The sequence below is a fragment of the Aulonocara sp. 'chitande type north' Nkhata Bay genome, linkage group LG15 (assembly GCF_057382095.1).
Source record: "Aulonocara sp. 'chitande type north' Nkhata Bay isolate Kocher_YH1m ecotype deep benthic linkage group LG15, A_spYH_male_GT1.1, whole genome shotgun sequence".
In the NCBI taxonomy this organism is placed as follows: domain Eukaryota; kingdom Metazoa; phylum Chordata; class Actinopteri; order Cichliformes; family Cichlidae; genus Aulonocara; species Aulonocara sp. 'chitande type north' Nkhata Bay.
The window spans coordinates 2,803,673-2,825,342 of record NC_141358.1 but is presented as its reverse complement, the minus strand read 5'-3'; the positions used below and the strand labels follow the sequence as shown (position 1 = coordinate 2,825,342).

The 21,670-nt window shown below is 43.8% G+C and overlaps 1 protein-coding gene across 1 annotated transcript in view; it reads right to left on the bottom strand.

The window, feature by feature from the left end:
• ches1 (checkpoint suppressor 1) overlaps nucleotides 1-21,670 on the bottom strand; it is a 60,768-nt gene that overhangs the window by 18,628 nt on the left and 20,470 nt on the right. Inside the window, exon 2 of the mRNA XM_086263220.1 lies at nucleotides 13,046-13,645. Within this exon, the coding sequence (XP_086119346.1) occupies nucleotides 13,046-13,627 (582 nt within the window). The 5' untranslated portion in view covers nucleotides 13,628-13,645. The remainder of the gene's footprint in view (nucleotides 1-13,045; nucleotides 13,646-21,670) is intronic.

Sequence of the window (21,670 nt, the reverse complement as noted above, 5' to 3'; positions counted from 1 at the left end):
TTTCATCTGCCTTGTCATCTGAATTTGGAAAAACTGGGTGGGTGGGGGTAGAGACAGAGGCAGAGATTGGGGAGGAACGCACAAAACAAAAATTTAAGGTGTCGTCCTCAACTCAGTTTATAGTGCTCTGTGATATTAAAAAAAGGTACAGGCTATGGGTGGGAAGACGACGGGACCCCGGGCTTCTGATTTTCAGTCGATATGAAAGGAAATCAAGGATGCAGGCTTTATTTTAGAAGTGGGGGGGAACCAATCAGTAAACACCTGGAGAAACAAGCACCAGACATAAAACTGGTTTAAGCCACTACTGCCAAATAGTTTTCCCTGTTAGTGATGGCAATTTGAGGAAATGTCTCTAAGAGGATAATGTATCAGAAACAAGTGTTGGAGCCGCTCTGCTGGACAAACTATGAGATGATGCAGTTTCTACAACACCCCAGCATCTTTTCCCCGCCCCTTTTTAATGTCCACTCCTGACAATCTCCTAATTCTAGCCCAGGAATCTATAAAGAGGGAAATATCACAGTTATGCAGGCGAATATTAATTAAGGATTGAATAATCACCATATTGCTACATTAGAGGGTCAACCTCTTATCTGTAGTGGTACACAAACCACTATGCAAATCACCCCAGTTTAGGGTATTGATAAAACCTCTAATTAATATATTCAACAAAGATTTGTCTATCAAAGAAGATTTTACTAATATGTGAATATTTAAATCAGGAGGAAATGACAGGATGTCGGCTGGAGTTGGATATTTGGTTGTAGCACCCGATCAAATCTGCAGATAACACATGAAAGAAGCAGCTGCAAATAGTGGCTAATGCCTCTGCACTTAACTGGAAAAGTGTACAGAGCTCTCTTAAGTTTCAGTCTTTTTTCCCTCCTTTGTCAGAAGAAATTCGACGAGAAAGCTTTTCCTCTCAGGTTCCTGATCAGGCCTACATGTGAAACGTATGTATTTTTTACACTTCACATAATGAAAACATTTATTTGAAAAACAGGACTCAAAGGCGAGGGAGCGATGAACTAAATTTCCTGCGATGCTGTATGACCTGCTTTCCTACAGCTCTGCTCCGGTTAAACATTAGAGCAGCAGGTCACATATACACTAACCAAAAAACACCAATATCTGATGTCTTGCAGCACAGGTTCAAAACTTCACAATCACGTCTGATATCCAACTTTATCCTTCAGGCTCCATCATCTCCACCGAGCGGTGACCGTGCAGAACCTCTTGTGTTTCTCTGCGTGGCTCTTCATCCTTAGATGTCCACAGAGTCAAAAACTGTGCTACGGGCTGCTGCAGCTCCCGACCTTGTAAGAATGCAAGAAGCTAATAGGATGTGTGCGCACTGTTGATTTGTGTCCCCCCGTCTGGATCTTTGCATTAGTATGTCAGTCGTGTTGAACACAGGCCATATGTGCCTTGTTCTGCTCTGTGTGTGTGTGTGTGAGAATGTGTGTATGACGAGTTCCCTGGGGAGTGTGATATTACCCAGCGTGGTGTGCTCCTGGGAGTGCTTCTATTACTGCCAGCAACGCCTCTCCTGGAGAGCATGATATTACACACACATACACTCGCTCCCACAGAGGTGACCCCCACTGGGCCAAATTTCCCCTGGCACCTCCAGCTCGCCTGCGTTTGTATATATACCTCTATGTATGTGTGTGAGTGTGTGTGTCTACTGTCTGCCAGCCGATTGAATCAATGCTCTCTCCAGAATCTCTGTCTGCTGGGGCTCCCGCCGCTGCCAACCAGCCAGCGAGCCAATCAAAATGCTTAATCTGTAGCCTATCTGTCGATAGGCCAATCACAGGGCGCATCTCACAGGAAGGGCCTGCCACCTGGGTTAGAACAGTCGCCTTGGCAACAAGCATCATAATCTTGGAAGCTGGAGAAGGTGAAAAGGACTTTTTTTTGTTGTTTTTTAACAAATCTGCAAAGAAAGGGGGTTACATTTTGTGAATTTTCAGATCTGATACCACACAGATTAAAAAAAAATTCCAATCTAGAAATTTCATGCGTTTCCTCTCTCCTACATTTTTTAAACACTTGAGTGCACGGCTGAAACAAGGGTGCGTCACCCGCTGTTTCCAAATTGTGCTGTCCTATCAGTTCATCCACAGGTGGAGGGTACAGAGGGGTTTGCATCCCCTTTCTGGTACTTTACTCATGACCTCCTGAATGCATCATTGTGAAAACATGAAATAATACTCTAAAATTCACTGAAAGCTAAATTTAGATGTCAAATTTGAATGTTGTTTGTTATTAATTCCCACTCGTGTACCACAGTGGTTTGGTGTACGGCCTGCATTCTCTAACTCATTTAACGCTGCAAAAATAACCTTAAAACAGGATGTGTGACACGCTGTTCTTTGAGTCTTCCTCTCATTAGAATAAACCAAATCTACAGTTGTCACCCTCCTGCATTTCTTTCAGCTCCATTAACTTGTACTGAAAATTTGTGCTTCAGCAAAGCTGCCAAATTATTAGAGGGCGGCCACATTTCCTAATCCAGATGTATGGAGGCAGGAGGCGTGTGCACAAGGTGAACCATTAGGACTGAATTTACAACCAGCGTTCAAGTAGTTTGGTGTTTATTTTCAACAGAGTTTTACACAAACTGCAACCTGCCTGGGACGCATCAGGATGTGAGTAAAAGACAAAAAGGGGAAGAAGGGGGAGACAAAGGCGGGGAGACAGAGTGCGAGAGGGATGACTGTGTGTTGCTAACATCTGTTTCCTGTGTTATATAAGCTGTGGGGGCTGGTCTCACTTCGAAATGGGAGATATTTAAAAAAAAGTAGCATACACTCTAGGGCTGCCACGATTTGTCGACTAGTCACGATTACGTCGACTATCAAAATCGTCGACGACTGATTTAATAGTCGAAGTGTCGTTTGAAGCTTTGTAAGATCGCAAAAGACGCAGGAATAATAGCAGGATTTAAGAGTGTAATAACGGACTGAAACAGAAGATGGCAGCACTGCATGTACAAGGATGCCAGCTGCCGTTAAACCCCGAAGAAGAAGAAGCAGCTGTGTCCCAGAATTCATAGCGCGGCCCAGCTTAGTTTCCAACAATGGCGGTAGCTAGTTAGTTTTAATATTACTCTTATTATTCTTTCTGGGTCACAAAATAAACGTTTAACATATTTTCATGCGAGAATGTAGCTGTGTAAACCTCAAATATCGGCTCAGTTTATCAGGACACCACATATTTTCAAAAGCGCTCCGACGTTTTCGGAGACGTCTGTTACCCACTAGCTCGATAGCTAGCCGGGGGCTAGGTCACTAGCGCCGTGAGAACACCGGACTCCCGGCAAATTGTTTTCAAACCCACCGCTGTCTTTCAGGTTAAATATATATGAGTCACTTAGATAAATTAAAAATGTTGTTTTTTTGTTTTTTTTAGTATTTTATTTGTTCCTGGGTAAATCGGTTTGGCTGAGATTAAAGTTATAGTTTTTACACAGCTGAATAAACGTCAAGCAGACAGCTGATTATCAGAAGTGTGAGATGCTGGAGAATATACTCCGGTGTCCTGTTATATTTTAGATAGCAAGGAGTTTATTAAACTTTACCGAAACAATCTGCAAATTTCATTAAAATTAAATAAACTATCATCTTGTCTTTATTTTTAGTTAGCACCTTAAAAGCTTAAAGCTGTAAGCTAATGATAGTTATATAAGAGCAGATGCTGCTGGTGCAATAAGCTGTAGTTTTAAGTCCAGTGGATGATGATCTGATTAGTCGACTAATCGCATAAATAATCGGTGACTAGTCGACTATCAAAATAATCGTTTGTGGCAGCCCTAATACACTCCTCACTACATGACGAAACATCACACATATCCTGACATAACCTACACTACACTTTAGTGTTCCCCTCATTTTAGATTAAATCTATGAGCTTTGTTCACATGAACGCTGAGCCTTCAGATCTCATCACTTTCAACAGGTTGTATTGTGACTGCTTACGTTGATTCTTCCACATCCACGGCGACACGTTCATTATACATTCACTTTGGCACCGTTTCACTGCTGTCCGTGCTGCTGTGCTTGAGAAAGCTTAGAAAACAAAGTCAGCAATGCCGGTAATTTGCTGTCTGCAGTAAATTTGTTTTCATCTGGAAAATGGTCAAGTAATGGCAGCAGGGGCGTGTGCCACATTCCCCCCGATAGTGAAAATGCATTCCCAGAGTGTTCAAACTAAAATGGGGTCAGCAGTGTTTTTCCAAAGATGCCGTATGCTACACTTTACAATAAACAAACGATATCTGTGAGCTCATGATGTAATTCAGGATGTTATACTTCTCTGAAGGTGATGCTGCTGCTAATCAGACACAGCTTTGCATGATCCACAGTTCAAAACATCTTTTTTGGACTCATGAATAATGATCTGCTGCCTCAATCAAGCTGTTTTAGCTGCCTTTGAGCCCTTCCTTGTGATTGGCTGCCCCTTACAAACCAAAGGTTTGAACAGGAGGTGAGTTATCCGCTCTCAGCGACATCATCCAGAGTCACGAGCACAAAAACACTGTGTGTGATGTACGCTGACCTCGTGTTTGGAATCTTCTCATCAAGTACAGCAGTGCTTCCATTTTCCTGAAATGTCAATAAAGCTCATCTTATCTCATCTAAACAGCAGAAGGCAAAGAAAGGTATATAATAAGCCACTTTTAAAGTTTTCCCATAGAAACAACAGAAACAATACATTCATCCAACTAATACGTAACGTCTGAGTATATTTAAAGTGATCTGATGTTCCTCAGTGCCACAGCTGTACGTTAATCTCGCATTAACGTACAGCATCGGCTCATTTTCCAGTCAATCCCATAGACATCATCATAGCTGTAAGAACCCACTGGCACTAAACTTCCGTCTTCATGCTCAGCTGAAAATAGTACCCAGCGACGTCCTCCCGTCTGACTAATGTTTGCTAAAACTAAAGTCTACAGCTGTTTACAGAACTTACCTAACAGTTTTAAAGGTTAAGCTCGTCATTAGAATGAAATGGGCTCTGGCGCTCAGTGTCACGGGTCTGAGGAGTCAGAAAGCAGCCAGGAGTTTTAGATTTGTGTCCAAACTGCAAACAAAACGTGTCCTGTGACTATTCCTCAGCACAGCTGTATATCCTCAACTATAATTACAGCTTTAAACAGTTTTATCATCATTAATAATGGCATCCATACACCACGGAGACCCATTTCAGCAGTTTGCAGTGGCTATTATGAGAAGAGACAGTAAATTTTGTTTCCAACTCAAACAGCGAAATGAGATTAAAAAAAGATGCATGACGCAGAGAGCACAGAGCTGCCACTCTGCGTGGAAGCATCAGTGTAAGAGGCTTTCTCGTCCACCGTGCAACATGACTTAACCTACACCACCAATCCAAAGTATCAGGCCTGCGCACAATTTCATGACGGACATCCTCAGATGCGGTAAATGCTTTAACCCCGGCTTTTTAAAACCCTGATTAACCCGCTGCGACACAAGGATCCATCTTTACTTACACAGAGATAATCAGGAGGATTAATAATATACCAGAGGACTAGTGCAGCACGGACCAGATACATGTCTGAACACTAATTCAGACACTGAGTAAAGCTGGAGATATGATGTCTGCAGCTCACGAGCACAAAGTTTAATGCAGAGTAAAGAGAGCTGAGGGGGGGGAAAAGGAGTGGAAAAATACAAGAAGGCGAATATTCTTTTGAAAAAGGGTCCTCGAGACGGACAATTTCAGCACTCGTCAAAAGCCCTTTGGCAACAAAAGGACAAAGCGGCACAGTTGGGAATGAACATTACACGTTGGCCGGACAACAGGTAATTTTTTTTGTCAGGACGTAGAAAAACCGAGCGGTGTAATGCGCCGAAATGTCGTCTACAGGTGTTACGAATTCCCTTTTCCTCCACGGCTGACAAAGCTGTTCCCCACGTGCTTTCGATTGAGCAGAGTTCTGCTCTTCCCGTGCTGTCGTCATTCCTTCATTTCAGTTTTGGTTTTTCGTTGTTTGAATCGGTGATTACGTTTGTGTTTCGTCAATAATACAACAAAGCAGACTCTAGAAGACCCGAATCTGTTGTTTCAAGGCTCTAAAAAGCTGCTACGGCCGATTTCACGAGTTCTCCCCCTCCAACTCAAAAACACCGCACATATAAACTCTGACAGGACAAGAGACACAAACTGGACTGAGCCCAAGCGAAGCGATTCCCAGAGTGCTTGTGATATGCTGTCACTGAGCAATTAATTAGAGCGAGATCACCGGGGTTTTGGTTCCTCCATGGCTTGTCACGGTACCTGTGGAAAACCTCTCCCAAACTTCCCAAGCAGCAGTCTTCCAGATGTTTACAGTGCGTCCCAAAGGCTGCACTGGAGAAGGGCAATGAGGTCACAAGTCTCATGACTTGTGAATCACAATGACAGAAGCAAACTTGTTACAGAACAATAACACATAGACAAAGGCAGAGATGCGTTTAATGACCGCTGTCTTTTTTGGCTAAAGGCAGCAATTACATCGTGCCTTTTACGGTGGACTTTGAGTCATGTTTTCCTTGTTTTTAGCTCATTTTTTGGCCTCCACTGACTCCAGAGCAGAAATATCTGGTATATTAGCTGCTAAATGCGACACTAGCTGCAATTTGTTCCACTGGCTGTTATTGAGAAGGTAAAGAAAGCAAGGGGAGAAGTCGGAGAAGCCCTACCAAGCCCAACCTCACAATCCAAGATGGCAGCAGTAAAAGTAAACAGAAGTAAAATTGTAGATCTTCTGCCCCGTACATCACTGCTGTGTATTTGTCACCCACACACAGAGCACAGACCAACTCTATCTGTCAATATTCTACAGAGGTATTTTTAAGAGAAAAGACAAACATTGCATCTCTATCTGCATTAGAGAGGAAAACAAAGCCTGTGTTTCACTGCTCTTCTGCTCACTATGACTGGAAACATCTGATGCATAAAAGCAAAGCATTCACCTGAAAGATGCTTTAAAAAACTTCAGTCAAGGAGCCGATCCTTGTGAATTTATCCTTTTTCAGTTACAAGTTGAATTTACGTGTTTTTTTCCTGCTTGCAGTTTTTGTTCCACATATGATCTTATATGCATACCTAAAGGATCCAGGAAAATCTACCTGTAAAAGAAAAGTCTGGAAAAATCAGTACAATATGTTTGGAAATTTGGGGGTTTTCAGCGTTTAGATCGGCCGATGGTATCCACATATCCTGCACCCTTCATTTCTTTATACCAGGGTCATTTTACACCGCGGGCCACGTACAGCCTGCGGTGCAGCAGTGAAACTCCCCTTTCTGTCAGTTTCAAGACGTTACATATGTAACTGTTTTTCTACATGTTCTCCCTCTCACCTCTGGGGCAGGGGGCATTGGGGATCAACAGGTTAACTGTTTATGGCTTAATTATTTTGTGTAGTGTGAACGGCCATGAGGGAGGTTTTTATCAGTAGGAAAAGCTGTAAAACTTACAGATAAAAATCCAAAACGTATGTTTGTGCTTGTTTGAGGTGAGCAGCAGATCAAACATATTCAGGCCTGTGAGACTCATTCAGACACTGAGCCATGGCTCTGTGCTACATGCACACATTTCTGCATCTCTAGCATTCAAAGACACTTTCTATATAGTTTATTTTTATGTAATATTTAATCTCAGCTGTAAATGTATGCTTCCACGCTTCAATGATTTTAAAGTCTGGGTCCTTAGGAGGTCGATCCATGACTGATAGTTGTATGTTTGTCTATCCAGATGTGGTTTTTGTGCATTAACAGGCATCACTGTCGTTCTGAAAAATGAAGCCAATCTGAGGTTTTCCAGATGGTATTTCACAGAGGATCAAAATTTAATTGTAATCTTGTGTATCGATAATTCAGTGACTCAGATGATGTCAAAGCCTCCACCGTGTCTTACAGAGGGATGTAAACTCTTACTGTTGCACCGCCTCCTCTGAACATACTGACAATCTGAACCAATCTACAGGCAGTATTTTAGGCCTGACACTTATCGTTTATGCCATGACCATTTTCTTTGTAACTTTGGCTACGTTCACTCTGCAGGTCTTAATGCTCAATTCCGATTTTTTGATCAAATCCGATTTTTTTGTCTGCTCGTTCACACTACAAATAAAATGCGACAGCAAACACGCTCTAGTGTGAACGCTCAAAGCGGCGCATGCGCAAAAGAAGACGTCACACACAACGCGCTCTGTTTAGACCCAGAGCAACAGTGTTGTTTGACTGATGGCCCTTAATATAAAGACTTCGGACTTCACGTTTCCCAATTTTTGCTTTAAGTTATTTTGTTATTTACATAATGATCCTTATTGCTGTTTTAGAGGAGCGCTGCTTCAAAGGATAGCTGCAGATTTCTGTCAGAATCTGCAGATTATACAGAACAAATAAAATGTTCACATTTCTCCAACGTTATCTTCCCAACAGTTTCACTGACATCTACACTGGAGGGCCAGGAAGCGTTTGCGATGTCTTCTCCAGCGCTGATAATTGGTGTCTGTCTTGTGTCGGTGACGTAAAAGACGGATTTAATGCGACTTGACCATCAAACAGCAGTCGCTTTCTGAAACATCAGATATGTATCGGATTCAGCACCACATACGAAAGTGGCCCAGATCGGATTTGAAAATATCGGATTTGTGCCGTTCACACTGTCATAGCATGATCAGATATGGGTCGCATAGGGTCAAAAAAATCGGATTTGATGCGCTTTCGCCTGCAGTGTGAACGTAGCCTTTGTCATTAGATCCATTAGTCGAGCAGAGCGACTCCATTCTTTACAATACTCGTGTAGATCATCACAGCTGATGTAGTGAGAAGTCAAGCAGCAGCTGAAAGTTCATGAACATAAACCTTTTTATTTTCTACTTTCAATACAACTAACATACAGTATGTATGCACACAGATATCTTCTCTTTGGATGAAACGAGATATTTTTACTCCATTACAAGTGTTGCTCGTCCTTTAAGGACCTTTCACCTTTCTTTGATCCCACTGTGACAGGATTTTATGGCTCAAACTGTCGTCATAAATGTTTTGTACTTGTAAATTAAATGCATAGTTGTGAACTGAGTTTTGTGACCTTGTAAACCAAAATATCTGAAAATTTAATGTTTGTGCATCTATAGATGAGAATTTGTGTGTTTGTAAGAAATATTTACACAAGTTACAATTTTTTTTGATAAGATCTGGTTACAGATACCAGCAAGAAACTTGTGTAAAACTCTGCGCTGAACTTCCCTGGCTGTGTGTGGGTTTCAACTTACGAGTACAAATTTTGACCCAATTTTTCTTCCTTTCAGCTGATTGGTCAATGTTATGTCAATCACAAATGTAACAATCCAATCAGAGAACAGAAGGGTTTGGCTGTCGGTGGGGTGCTTTACTGAGCTCCAGGTCCTGGAAGGGTAATACAGTTATGACCAAAATTTGAGCCTATTGGATGCTTAAATTGGCAAAACTGAGAAGGAAAAATATTTAGGTCACAGTGGCTTACACGACCAAAGTCTGGGAAAGTCAGTGGTTTTTATCAATTTTGACTGAGACTTAATTAAATGTTTTCATGTCCTGGTGACCAATGAAATGAGAGTGGCACAAGATAGATAAGGCATCAAAACAACCTATCTTCAAACAAGTTGTTTGAAGATAGCTGAGTTGTGAGATCAACTGTGAGAAGGACTCAGACAGCACCCTCAGTATCAGCCCTGGCTTACTAACACTGCACTCTAGAAAATGCAACACAATCATATCTGTGCTTTCCCCCCAAAATCCAGCAGTGGTAGTTTTGTGACTGCAACAAAGTCCCGACAAATGAACATCAAAAACCACCTTAAACTAACAGATTTTCCTGTGCTCACTTCAAACACTCTTCATAATGCTTCGAGTGCTGAAACATAAAGGCATCAAGGACGCCTCTCATCTGAACGGGGCAAGGTTAAGTTAGAAGGTGACACACTTAAGTGCAACACCGAGAGACTTCGCAGCGAGTTTCAGATTACAAACCTGCCCATTCTCTCCGCTGTGATTTCATAAGAGGCTTTCAGAGATATATCGCTGACTGTGTGTGTGTGTGTGTGTGTGTGTGTGTGTGTGTGTGTGTGTGTGTGTGTGTGTGTGTGTGTGTGTGTGTGCTGTTACAACACTCATCCACAAGTCTGAGGGCAACAACACTTGTCATATAGCACAGTGAAGAATCCTGTTTGTAAACAAAGCCATGGCAACCGTGGTACTCTCTCACGCTCTCTCTCACAAGTTTGCACTCCCACACGCAAAACTGACACACACACACACACAGGGAGCAGTAAGCTTATTCTAAACTAGTCCCCATCTTGTCATCTGCCTGGATATGACCCAGAAATACAGCCACTGGAACAAATAGGCCACTGTCATATTAATCTCCACCTCTGTAAATTGATGGAAATATAATTTGGTGTGTTCAAAGCAAGCCGTGTCTGCACGCTTTGCCCATCTCTCTCTCTCTCTGCCTGGACAACGATAACTTGACCTCCCCTACACCAAACCCCCCTCACCCCCACCCCAACAGTACGTAACACATAATGACGCCCCGCAAATAGAAAAAAAAAGAGCGAAAAATATCTTACACCCTGTAATTGCACACTCAACTGAAAAAGACTTAAACAGGTAAAGGAAAAAGCAAAGCCGGGAGGGAACAAAAAGCTGTATTCACATGCAGATATTCTCACTGAAAAGCTTTGAATGGCAGAGTCTGACTAAAAATGACAGAGATTCTGTAATTGCAGCTTCAGATAAAGCACAGCACTTGGCAGGTAGAGTAAGAGTCTGCAGAGATGTGCCCTCATTTCCACACCGGCACAGCGCATATGTGTGTGTGAGGCTTTTTAAGCATTCATGCATGCTTGTGAGTGTGTGCGCACTTGTTTGTGTGTCAGACATGCCCTGTGTGTGTGTGTGTGAGCGAGAGAACGAAATAGGTTTGAAGGGTTAATTAGTGTGCTGTCTTAAACTGTGTGCAGTGACAGGAAGACAAGACAAGCTGTCCTTGCCAAACTCACCTCTGCACACGCTGCTCTACACACACACACACACACACACACACACACACACACACACACACACACACACACACATATGTGCATATAACACTAGATGAGGACGTATACTCTTTCTCCCCCACTGAACACCTCAGTGCCCATTTCAGGCTAATGTGCACACACACACACACACACACACACACACACACACACACACACACACACACACACACACACACACACACACACAGTTGCCTAAGTCAGTAAAGCCAAATCAGTTTTCCCGTTGCTACAGCAACAGCATACTTTTATATCAACTGCAACCTTGTTACTATGGAGATATGTATACAAGAGAAACTCTGTGCCGTTGTAGTCAAGGGCCAGATGACAGCATAGCGTGAGGGCGTGTGCACAAACTCACACACCATCCTTCATCCATTTTGTTCTCTCTTTCTTTTACACACACACACACACACACACACACACACACACACACACACACACACACACACACACACACACACACACACACACACAAGCTCAGTCAGAAGAAAGAGTTCAGATTCACACGCTGGTCAAGGAGAGCACAGAGAGCTCTCATATCCCCCCAGTATGATCGCAATCAGCTAAACACGCAAAGCTAGCATTGATCCTCACTGTTTGTGCCCAACCTTCCCCGCCCACCCCCGACACCCTCGGGCGAGATGAAATCTAAAGTCTGTTGGCATCTGTGTTATTAAATCCTCCAGTGTTAATTTAGCGCTAATTGAGTGAGGGATTCATTCCCCGTTTACCCCGAGTCTTTAATGGAGCAAAATCGGGATGAGAACGCCGGTATAAAAGACTGTATCAAGTCTTAAATCAAAAGCGAAATGCTGTTCCCACTGGGGAAGCACATATCATCGGAGTGAAAGAGAACTATGAAAGCAGAGATCATCAACTATTGATAAGGCCGAATCTGGTACAGCTGTAGACAAAATACAGAATATGTTTGACTTCAAGTTGGATATGCCTGCAAACTCGCTGATAACTGTCTGGCTGTGAAATAAGCTATAACCACACATGAGAGAGCGAATAATGGGCCTGTGTTTACCATCTGGCTACAGTGATGCTGTACATCACAGGTATATACGATATAGATTAGGAAAAGAATCAGGAGTAAGGATGAAACAGTTCTCCAAATCCATAATCCATGTTTGAGGGCACAGTTTCGATTCATAACTGGTTTTTTTTATTTTTATTCATGAAATGGAAAGGCATGATAGCTGGATCACGAATAATCTATATCCAGCTCTTCACTACTACAGCTTTCACTAGACTAGCATGTTATTCCACATGCAATCAGTGCATGCATACACACCATCGTGGCTCTGCCTTATCAAGTCTAACCTGCCAGCTACCATCTCGAATGTTTTACAGGACTTTGGAGTGCTGTAATTCTGCATCGAAAACACTAGTTGGCAGTGTTGAGCCTTTTCATGTGCATAAATCAATGCTTTCTATGGTGCTTGCTGAGCTGAGCAAATCATGTTCGAGCTATTGAGCAAAGATTAATTGCACAAAATGAGCATCAAAAAAGTACTGCGTGCATTTCCAAAGACAGCACAGGCAGCATCTGTATTTCTGGGAGTTTCTTTCTCAAAGTGCAAAATTTAGGAAGGAGAACATTTAAATCAAGCGGATGCACAATTTACTGCTAACTGTCCCGACAGTCCCATTTGTTCTCCCAAAGTACAGCACCGGCAGTCAAACTGGGAAACAAATAATCCTCGTGATAATCTTGTGTAATTTTGTGCATGCATGTGGAAACAAAGAGATGATTCAATGAAAATTGTGAGCAGTTTTGTATCAGATTTGATTGGCAATTCAGTTTTTAAGTCACTGAAATCATGCAAATTCATCATCTGATGAAGTCAATGACTCAACAATAAACCTCGTTTTCCAAACGACCTTGGAAGGAGCGATTATGCAACATTCGTCAGAGTAATGTTGAAGTTCTTTACCTGGCTGCGATCTTTATCCACCTTCTTGAAGCACTTGTTGAGCGACAGGTTGTGGCGCACTGAGTTCTTCCAGCCTGTGGGGGCGCTTGCAAAGTAAGGGAAGTGCTCCAGAATCCAGCCGTAGATATCCTTCACCGGCAGCCGCTTGTTTGGCGCATCCTCGATGGCCATGAAAATCAGGCAGCTGAAGGAGTACGGAGGTTTTCGGTTGGCCCCCGCCGTCAAGTCGTACGCTGAGTGCGCGTCACCGAGCAGGGGGTCGTCTGGGGAGGGAGACGAGGAGGAGGGCGAGCGAGGGTGCTGGCCATCGGGGTCCTGCAGAGGGGAGACGCTACGAAGCCCAGAATGGCTGAAGCTGTTGAGGAGGTCCGTGCTCTCGTGGAGCCAGGAGAGGCTGGTGAGCTCTTCGTCTTCGGCCTTGGAGAAGGAGGCGGACAGGGAAAGGGAGAGGTCAGCCGCCTCGGCTTCAGACGCCGCCGTGGCGGCGTCACCTTGCCGGTACAGTGGGCTCATGCCCTGTGAGGCACTAGCTCCACTACTGGGGCTCTGGGCCTTCTTACTGGGGGGCATGGTGGGTCCCATCCAGCCCAGGGCTCGCTCCTGTAGGCAGCAGAAAAGAGGGGTTTTGGGGGGGGAGCAGGAGAGAAAAGAAACAACATTAGCTGATGAAACTGTTGGTTCATTCATTTTTGTTAAAGGCCAAAGGGTGGAGGCGCATAACAAGATTTTGACCACATTCCCAATTAGGCTGCGTTAGATCTGAAGGAGAAAGTATACATCATCATTTCTCTCCTGGGCTTTCTATCCACTTCTGACTGAAACAGCAAATTTAGTGCTTCATCGGTTGAGGAAATCCTGCCTTGTACAACTACCCTCTAATTACTAGCGTAACAGCAAAGTATTGACATTACATGGGGTTGCTGTCATAACATATGAGTACTGTTAAAGGTCTTATAGTTGTGGGGTCGCAGAATCGCTGGTGATTTAACATCTCTCCAGCAGGAGAAAATGTAATTGTCAAACGTGCTGCGACAAATGAGTGCAGAAGAAGAAAAAACCCTTTATCTGGTGGATTTGAAACATTAGAAATGGAGTCCGACGGTCAGACTTAGTTCCACAGCAGGATGTGATAGGGATGCGATGGGAAAATTTGCAAAGAAAAGAGCAAAACAAATTACAGCGTGAGTTCAAATCTATCCCTATTCTAATCAGACCGTTATTCTGCTAACATAAGAGCGATGCTGTGCTCGTTACACGCAGGCAGAGCGCCGTAATTGAAGGGGAACGGGTCTGAGTATCACACCACAATCAGAAGGCTCGCAACCGGGCCTTTGATTGTCCTCTAGCACAGACAGCTGTGGGAAGGACCCAGGCAGCGGCTACAGCAAAAATGTAATCTGCTCCGCTCGCTCTCAACACGTTTCAGAGACGAGACACACACACACACACACACACACACACACACACACACACACACACACACACACACACACACACGTGAAAATGCAAATCTAAATCTAATCTGCACAGGTCCGGATGAACATGCAAACACGAGCAGGGGTTCTAAAAGGTTGTGAATGTAAAAGCAGATGAACACACACACACACACACACACACACACACACACACACACACACACACACACACACACACACACACACACACACACACACACACCATTAGGACTGGGGGATTAAGTGGAGATACGTTCTGGGCGGCCCCCGTGTGGTGCGATCGCTCTCTAATCCAAGGTGATCATCAGCCGATCTGTCCCCTCACTCTGGATGATTGACTGACAGCTGTCACCCGTGGCGAGTTGTTGCACGGTGACAACTGTCAGCTCGCTACAGCTTTGGCCCGCTGCGTCGCCATGGCAACAGAGCAAAACAACTCATCTCCTTTTCTCCTCTGCCGCGTCTCCCTCCCATCTCGCCCTTTTCTCACTTTTCTCCCAGCGCAGATAACTCTCTTTAACGGTGCCGATGGGCTGCAGCGGAAGGACGGCGCTAAATATAGAACAGTGATGTATAGCGCTTGCTCCACGTATAGCCGGCCAGCCTACAGTCACCTCGCCGCTCCATCTAACGGTCTCCATGGGCGCAGGAACACGCTCGGCGAAGCTTTGATCTCGTTTCTCTCTTCTCTCTCTCGTCCCTCTTTTCCAGTCCTCGCGCTATTTGACAGCACGCACGCTCATTCAACAAGCTGTACCTGTCTGAAGGTACAGTGTTGCTGCACCAATATTGACATTGAGCATAATGAATTCAAATTGCCCCGGTGACGATAGCTGAGAATAGTGAGAGCACAATCAAAGGGATGGGCGAGGTGGGAAGAGTGCTTGACAGGCTTTTCAAGGTGTGCGTGTGTGTGTGCGTATTTATGCGTGTGTTTGACAGGCTTGTCACGGTGCATGTGTGTGTTTGTCTTGAGAAGGAAGAAAGGGCATCGGAGTGACATTGTTCCTAGTAGGAGTCCACCGGAATGCAGAGATGGCTCAGATGCTCTCTTTCTCTCTGTCTCCTCTTCCTCCTCCTTGTTATGTTGCCATAGCGGCAAGGGGGCCATGAAACATTACGGCTGACAGTAAAGTCATCTCATTTTACTGTTGCTATGACAACAAACTCCTCACTGTTGGTTGGGGCCATCGCGAGCTGCCGCCCAAGCCTCGTGCCTGAGTGTGCATGTGTGTGTATGAGGGGATGCATGTGTGTGTGTGTGTGTGTGCTAGCATGTCTCCCATGGGCTCTCATAAAGCTTAACACACTTGCTTGGCTCTAAACAAACTTTCATGCAACTTCTACTGCGAAGCCCTCAGGACCAACTGCTAAAGGACAAAGGCAGCTATCGCTCAAGTTCAGGCTAAATAACGCTTGCTGCGAGTGTGCGCGCGCGCACGTGCTAGAAGCATCCTCACATTTGTTTGACAGATGGGACTGTGCTATTCTCTCTGTCTTCTTCATTCGCTGGATCTCCTTTGTGTTTGCATGCTTTGTTTTGATTTGTGTTCGTCTCTGTTTGGCATGTCCACATTTGGCTTAGCGTGCGCATGTGTTTTTTTTCTGCGTTTGTCTACGTGTGTGTGTGTGTGTGCACGTGCGCATTGGACTGTAAGTACACTGTCTGACTAGTTGTCTAGTGCATTCTTCATGCAAGTGTCTGTGCATACCAATACAATTACAAGCAGCTGAGCTCTGTACAGTGTGCCTGTTCTCACTGTTCCTCTGCACCCTGATAATATAAACTCTAAAAGACACCATTCAATAAGAATGAAAACTCCATCCAAAAGGAAAGTGATGGGCTGTGCACTCGCAAATGTTATGCTGCCATGAATTCAGAATCCACGGGACTCAGGTAAGAACTATGGATGTTTGGATAGGGTATCCTGACCCGGAAAGCTTGACAGGGTATCCGTGGAAATTGGCCAATCTATGATGTAACTCAACTGTTTAGGTCATCAACTCAGCTCATTCCTGTGGAAGCTCAAGCTTCAAGTTAGGTATGTCAACAATTTGACTTAATATTTTGAAATTCTGATTTCTTTTGCATCAGCTCTGCCAGTCAGGACGCTCCATGAAGGATGCCCTTTTCCCAGAAGCAGATGACGCATATGCACGAGCACTCGAATAGTGACAGGATCAGTGAGCTACCAATGTGAACAAACTGGCACCACGTTCTTCAGCTTTGAATGCCTTCTAGTGAACGATAACATAGCATGAAGGTTTGGAATGTGGATGCCTTTAGCTTTCTGCTTCCGGGTAACAAGGAAATGATGTAACTTCACAAAGCTTCCTAATTGGCAGAGCTAACTCGAAATTAGTTATTTTCTCAAAATGGCATTTTTTTTCATATATATTTGAAATATTACAGTATCCCATACTCTTGTATGGAAAAACATAAGTGGGATTCAGACTGTTAATTTTGTAAAGTAGTGAACACACCTGAAGCTTCATTCCTTTGAAAAAAAGAACCAAGCAAAAGGCTAACTGTGAGCTGTGTTTAGGAGCAATTATGTTTTCTTTTGAAAGGGCCTTGCTTTCCTAAGTCAGTGTGTGTGACACAGTTCCTGCTGCATGTTTCCAGCTCAACGGATCCTCAGCTTTCGAGGTGTGCAAGATTTAAAATAAAACGTTTTTTTAAATCAATCCGGCGTTTCTTCATGTCACAAGTGTAAAAAAAAAAAAAACAGGAAGGAAACGATCAGAATGCTATTTTAGGTTCAAGAGCTAATAGTGGATCAATTAACTTGATTTAACAGAATGAACAGATTTAAAAAAGGAAGGAAAATTGAAGATTTCAATGAGCTGAACTGAGAGCTAAGACCATTAAGACCTTAGACGGAAACAGAGAGCATCATTGCTCTGAAAACTGTCAGCGACCTTGATGTACCCCTGCTGACCTCTGACCTGGCAGTCTCTGTAGCTGAAGGCAGAGGGGACCGGTGTTTACATGGAGGGGAGAAGGTTAACAAACGCCTGCGAGAGTGGACAGGCTGTACGCTAATTCATGCGCTCTAATTGACGGTGTAATCATCTCGCGCTGCATTCATGCTCTTGCAGACACTTGTCTAAATCACATGCCACTTTTACGTAATCCTCAGAAGATCTCCGTTCCCCGTTGGCAGCTTTTTCTGTCTTACTTGCAGTCGTTCACAGCGCCGAAAGCCAGAGGAAACATTTCAATAATATCCTTCATTTCGCCGTCTTGTTGTGGAGTCTGCTGTGATATTAGCCAAACTGACTTTCAGCAAAATCCCCAAGTCATCAAATTACAAAAAAAAAACCCCACATCAATGCACAAATAATAAAATAAAAGCCAGATAGGCTGGAGACATGCTGTCAGCAGCTCATTTAGCTCTGCTCTGGGCCTCAGTGGATCAAGCGACTCTTACAACTTTGTCAGTTTGATGGTGGCTTGTGACACAAACTGTATGTCGTATGTCATATCTTCCCGTTCCCCCCTCTCCTTGTCAGTCTTTACTATACAGCCCAATAAAGCAGGTGCCACGAAAATAATCCCCCCCACCTCAGAATGGAGTAGTAATAGTAGTGCAGCAGATAGCAGCAGAGAATAGAATAGTGGCTGGTAGGAGTTATTACTTTGCAGAGGGGTGAGCTGAACCTTGTGGCTCCTCTGGCCACAGTGATAAAGCGGAGAGTCAGATGCACCGAGGCAAAACTAATCTGGAGTTTTGATGACAAAAGGACGACCTTTATCCCTCCTGCACATATACCGGATGGATGGAAGGGGAGAGGAAGACCAACAGAGAGAAGGAGAAATTGAGAACTCTCTCAGAGACTGGGAAATAATAACTTCTGCTACATATGTGTCAACAAAGGTTGTAGGAACCCTTGTGATGTCCTCAATTTTCAACCCATGAAATCATTCCCCCGTCCACCGTCTACATTTCCTGCTTTTCCCTGGTGACAAATATCAGGGCTTCTGACTGCTTTAAGGAAGCGGAGCAGGGCCGATCACATCCTATAAGGTCTCACTGTGTTCTTCTTTTATGTCATCCACGACAGCAAAGAGCTACGGGATGAAGGTCAGGGGTCAGGAGGCGTCCTGAGGGACGCCTCCTGACCCCTCTGTGCTGGCGGCTGCTCTCAGCTGCCTGGCAGCTAAAGCTGTTGCAAACACATGTGCATATGAACGTGTTACAACTTGATGCCTGTTCTTATTTTTACATCTGTTGGCTATTTTCTTTGCTTGCATTTTACCTCAATCAAAATATAGTAAATGTACATTAACTGACCCGCTCTTTGAATATTTAAGGTTCTTCTATTACAGGTTACATAGTCAATCATAGACCGTTTGTTTGTTTTTGCATTTATTGTGTATGTTTATTGTTTAAATGGAGAAAATACACTCATGTTATTGCACTGAAAATATAAAAACTATTCCACATCCTGTTTTTCATGAATATTGATATGTGTACGTGAATGTAGGCAGCCTGTATAAAGTTTAGTTTGATGTATATAAGGGGGTGGGTCCTGACAAGTGCTAACATTTACACCATCATGAGTTATGTCTGCATTTAGTTTTGTACCTTGTTTCTATTTATTGATCTTATTTATAGACTGTGGTCAGCAGCCGGCTGTCACAGTCACCTGTGGTTTGCAGGGACGATGCTGACTTGCCTGCAACCACACCTTCAAAATAAAGGTTGTGCCTTAACAACTGAAACAAATGCACTTCAAAGGGACAACTTTTAGTTTTGAGGTGAAAGTTTCTGATTTTCACTTCACTTTTAACCATTTCCGAACCGTTCGGCGAGTAAACAGTCCACAGAGAAGTCAGACCGCCTTCTATGCAAACTATAGTCAACTGCAGAAATCTACTAAAGAAATAACAAGGGGTTTTGCAACCATATTTTACCAAGTGAGTGCCAGCTACCTCAAGCAGCCACCTGAAAACCAGTCAGGAAATACAACCTAATGACTGGTATGTCTTGATGCATGCTCAATCATAAGCCTCTTTTCCACTAGTACCAACTCGACTCCACTACACTTGGTTTTGGTCCATTACAACTGATTATGTGTGTGGCATTGTCATAGCAACGCAGCCAAAAGTCCCATGACACCATTTGTATATAACACAAGTACAACACAACAATGGAGGCCGTCTATCTGCTGCTCAGTCTGAGGGGACCACAGTGTTTATTTTTGTGTAGCCATTTCTCTCGCTGCCACATTTCAAAAGTGGCAGTTTTGATTTTCCTGAAGGAGTTTTTGTGCTCTCATGACTCATCGAGTGACGCCATCGACTGGCCAATCAGCTCCCTTGGAATTGTGAACGAGCAGGTACTAAAACAAGCACCTGGTACCGAGTAGGTCTTCAGGTAGATATTTCACTGAAACACTGTGACCTGCTGTTGGAGCTGCAGAGAAAGAACAAGGGAATTCAGATGGATGTCGTGGAATCTTTATTACTGTTAGTTAAGCTATTGAACAACTGAACAATCAACACTGTCGACTCTAAAATGTCAGCTGCTTAACTACGAGGAATAAATGCATGATTTGGGTGAAAAGTGAAAATTAAACCTCTTTGGGGTTCAGACAGTTGTTCAGAAAACTCAAGTGAGTGCAAAATATTACCTTGAGCTGTTTGTTCCAACTACTTACTGCCAAAAGCACAAAATCAAAGCTGTAATTAATAAGGCATAAGAAACTTAACAAAGAAAGGTCAGGACCCTTGTGTTGCAATGCACGCTTAATATTGCAGAGCCTGCTCTGCCAGAGGATTAAACATTATCCCCACTGTCTATTGGCAAAGCAACTAAGCAGATAATAAGCACATAATATACAGTATATTTAGGGGAACTGAGCCCCAGAACTTTCAAGTTGAAAAATGAAAACATAAAACGCATCAATTCACAGGGTCACTGGTTCTGCTTTAAGAGCAGCACCAGGCTGCTTTACTCAAGGAAGCTGAGAACGGACATGTGTAATGCACGGTGTGAAAAAACGAAGAAGGAAAAAAGCCAAATCAAATATTGCTAGTGAATAATTCAAGACGACGAACACACACACAGCCTCCATCCTCCAAAGTAGGCTAACCAACAAAGCAAACAGACATTTGCATCAGGCAAACACAGAGTAAGTTTGGGATGATTCATCAGCAGCCAGCGATCATGGAGTCACGCTTACCCCCCCCCAACCTCTCTCTCTGCGGATGGCGAACAATCAGAGTCAGAAACACACACACACACACACACACACGCACGCACGCACGCACGCACGCACGCACGCACACACACACACAAGTCACCTTCAAGCATCCACATTCGCAACCTCAGTTTGTGTGTGTGTGTGTGTGCAGCCTGGAGGTCCCTGGTGGACTGCAGGGCTAGACTGTGTGTGCAGAACTGCCTGTGACAGTCAGGTCAAGCTTAAAAAAAGCCCAGGCCCAAGGCTTTAGACTCCTATGGTTATGGCCATGACACACCATAGGCCGACATGCAATCGCACATTTGGGCACTCTCACATGGTTACTCACTCTGCCCAGCGTTTTCTCGCACACTTTGTCCAAGTCAGTGTATTGTCCTAGCATGGCATTAGTCCCTGTATCTACAGTATGTAAGGTACCCGAAGTCCTTAAAGTGTACATGCATGTATGGTTGTTTGTGACTTGTAGTCTAAAGTGCTTTGAGCGGTTAGTAAGACTAAAAATGCATTATATAAATATAAATAAGACTATCTTAGCATTAACCCACACTCCTGCTTCAGTTTAACCAAAGCAGAAAACACAGACTGTATTAGAAAGATGGCTATAACCTCAGAGTCTTAAAGTCAAGTCCATTCAAGTCTGCATCGTTTCTCACGGCCAGCGAGGGAGGGGGAATCCTCGTGATGCAATAATAAGTCTTAGAAAGAGACAGCAGCTCACTTAGTAAACAAACTCCTGATGAGTTCATGATTCCAGCTGCTAGTTTTAGGACTTAATGGTGAAATATTATGTTTAGAGTCACACTGCGTGAGAAACCAAAAGGTGGTCCACCCAGGTCCACACCATGCTTGTTCAAGAGCCGCCTGTTCAGTCTTTCCAGTGAGTGCACGTGACTAGCATCCCTACTGATACCAGAGTGAAGAACAGACACAGCAACAGATGCAAGCTAGTTAGCTTTAG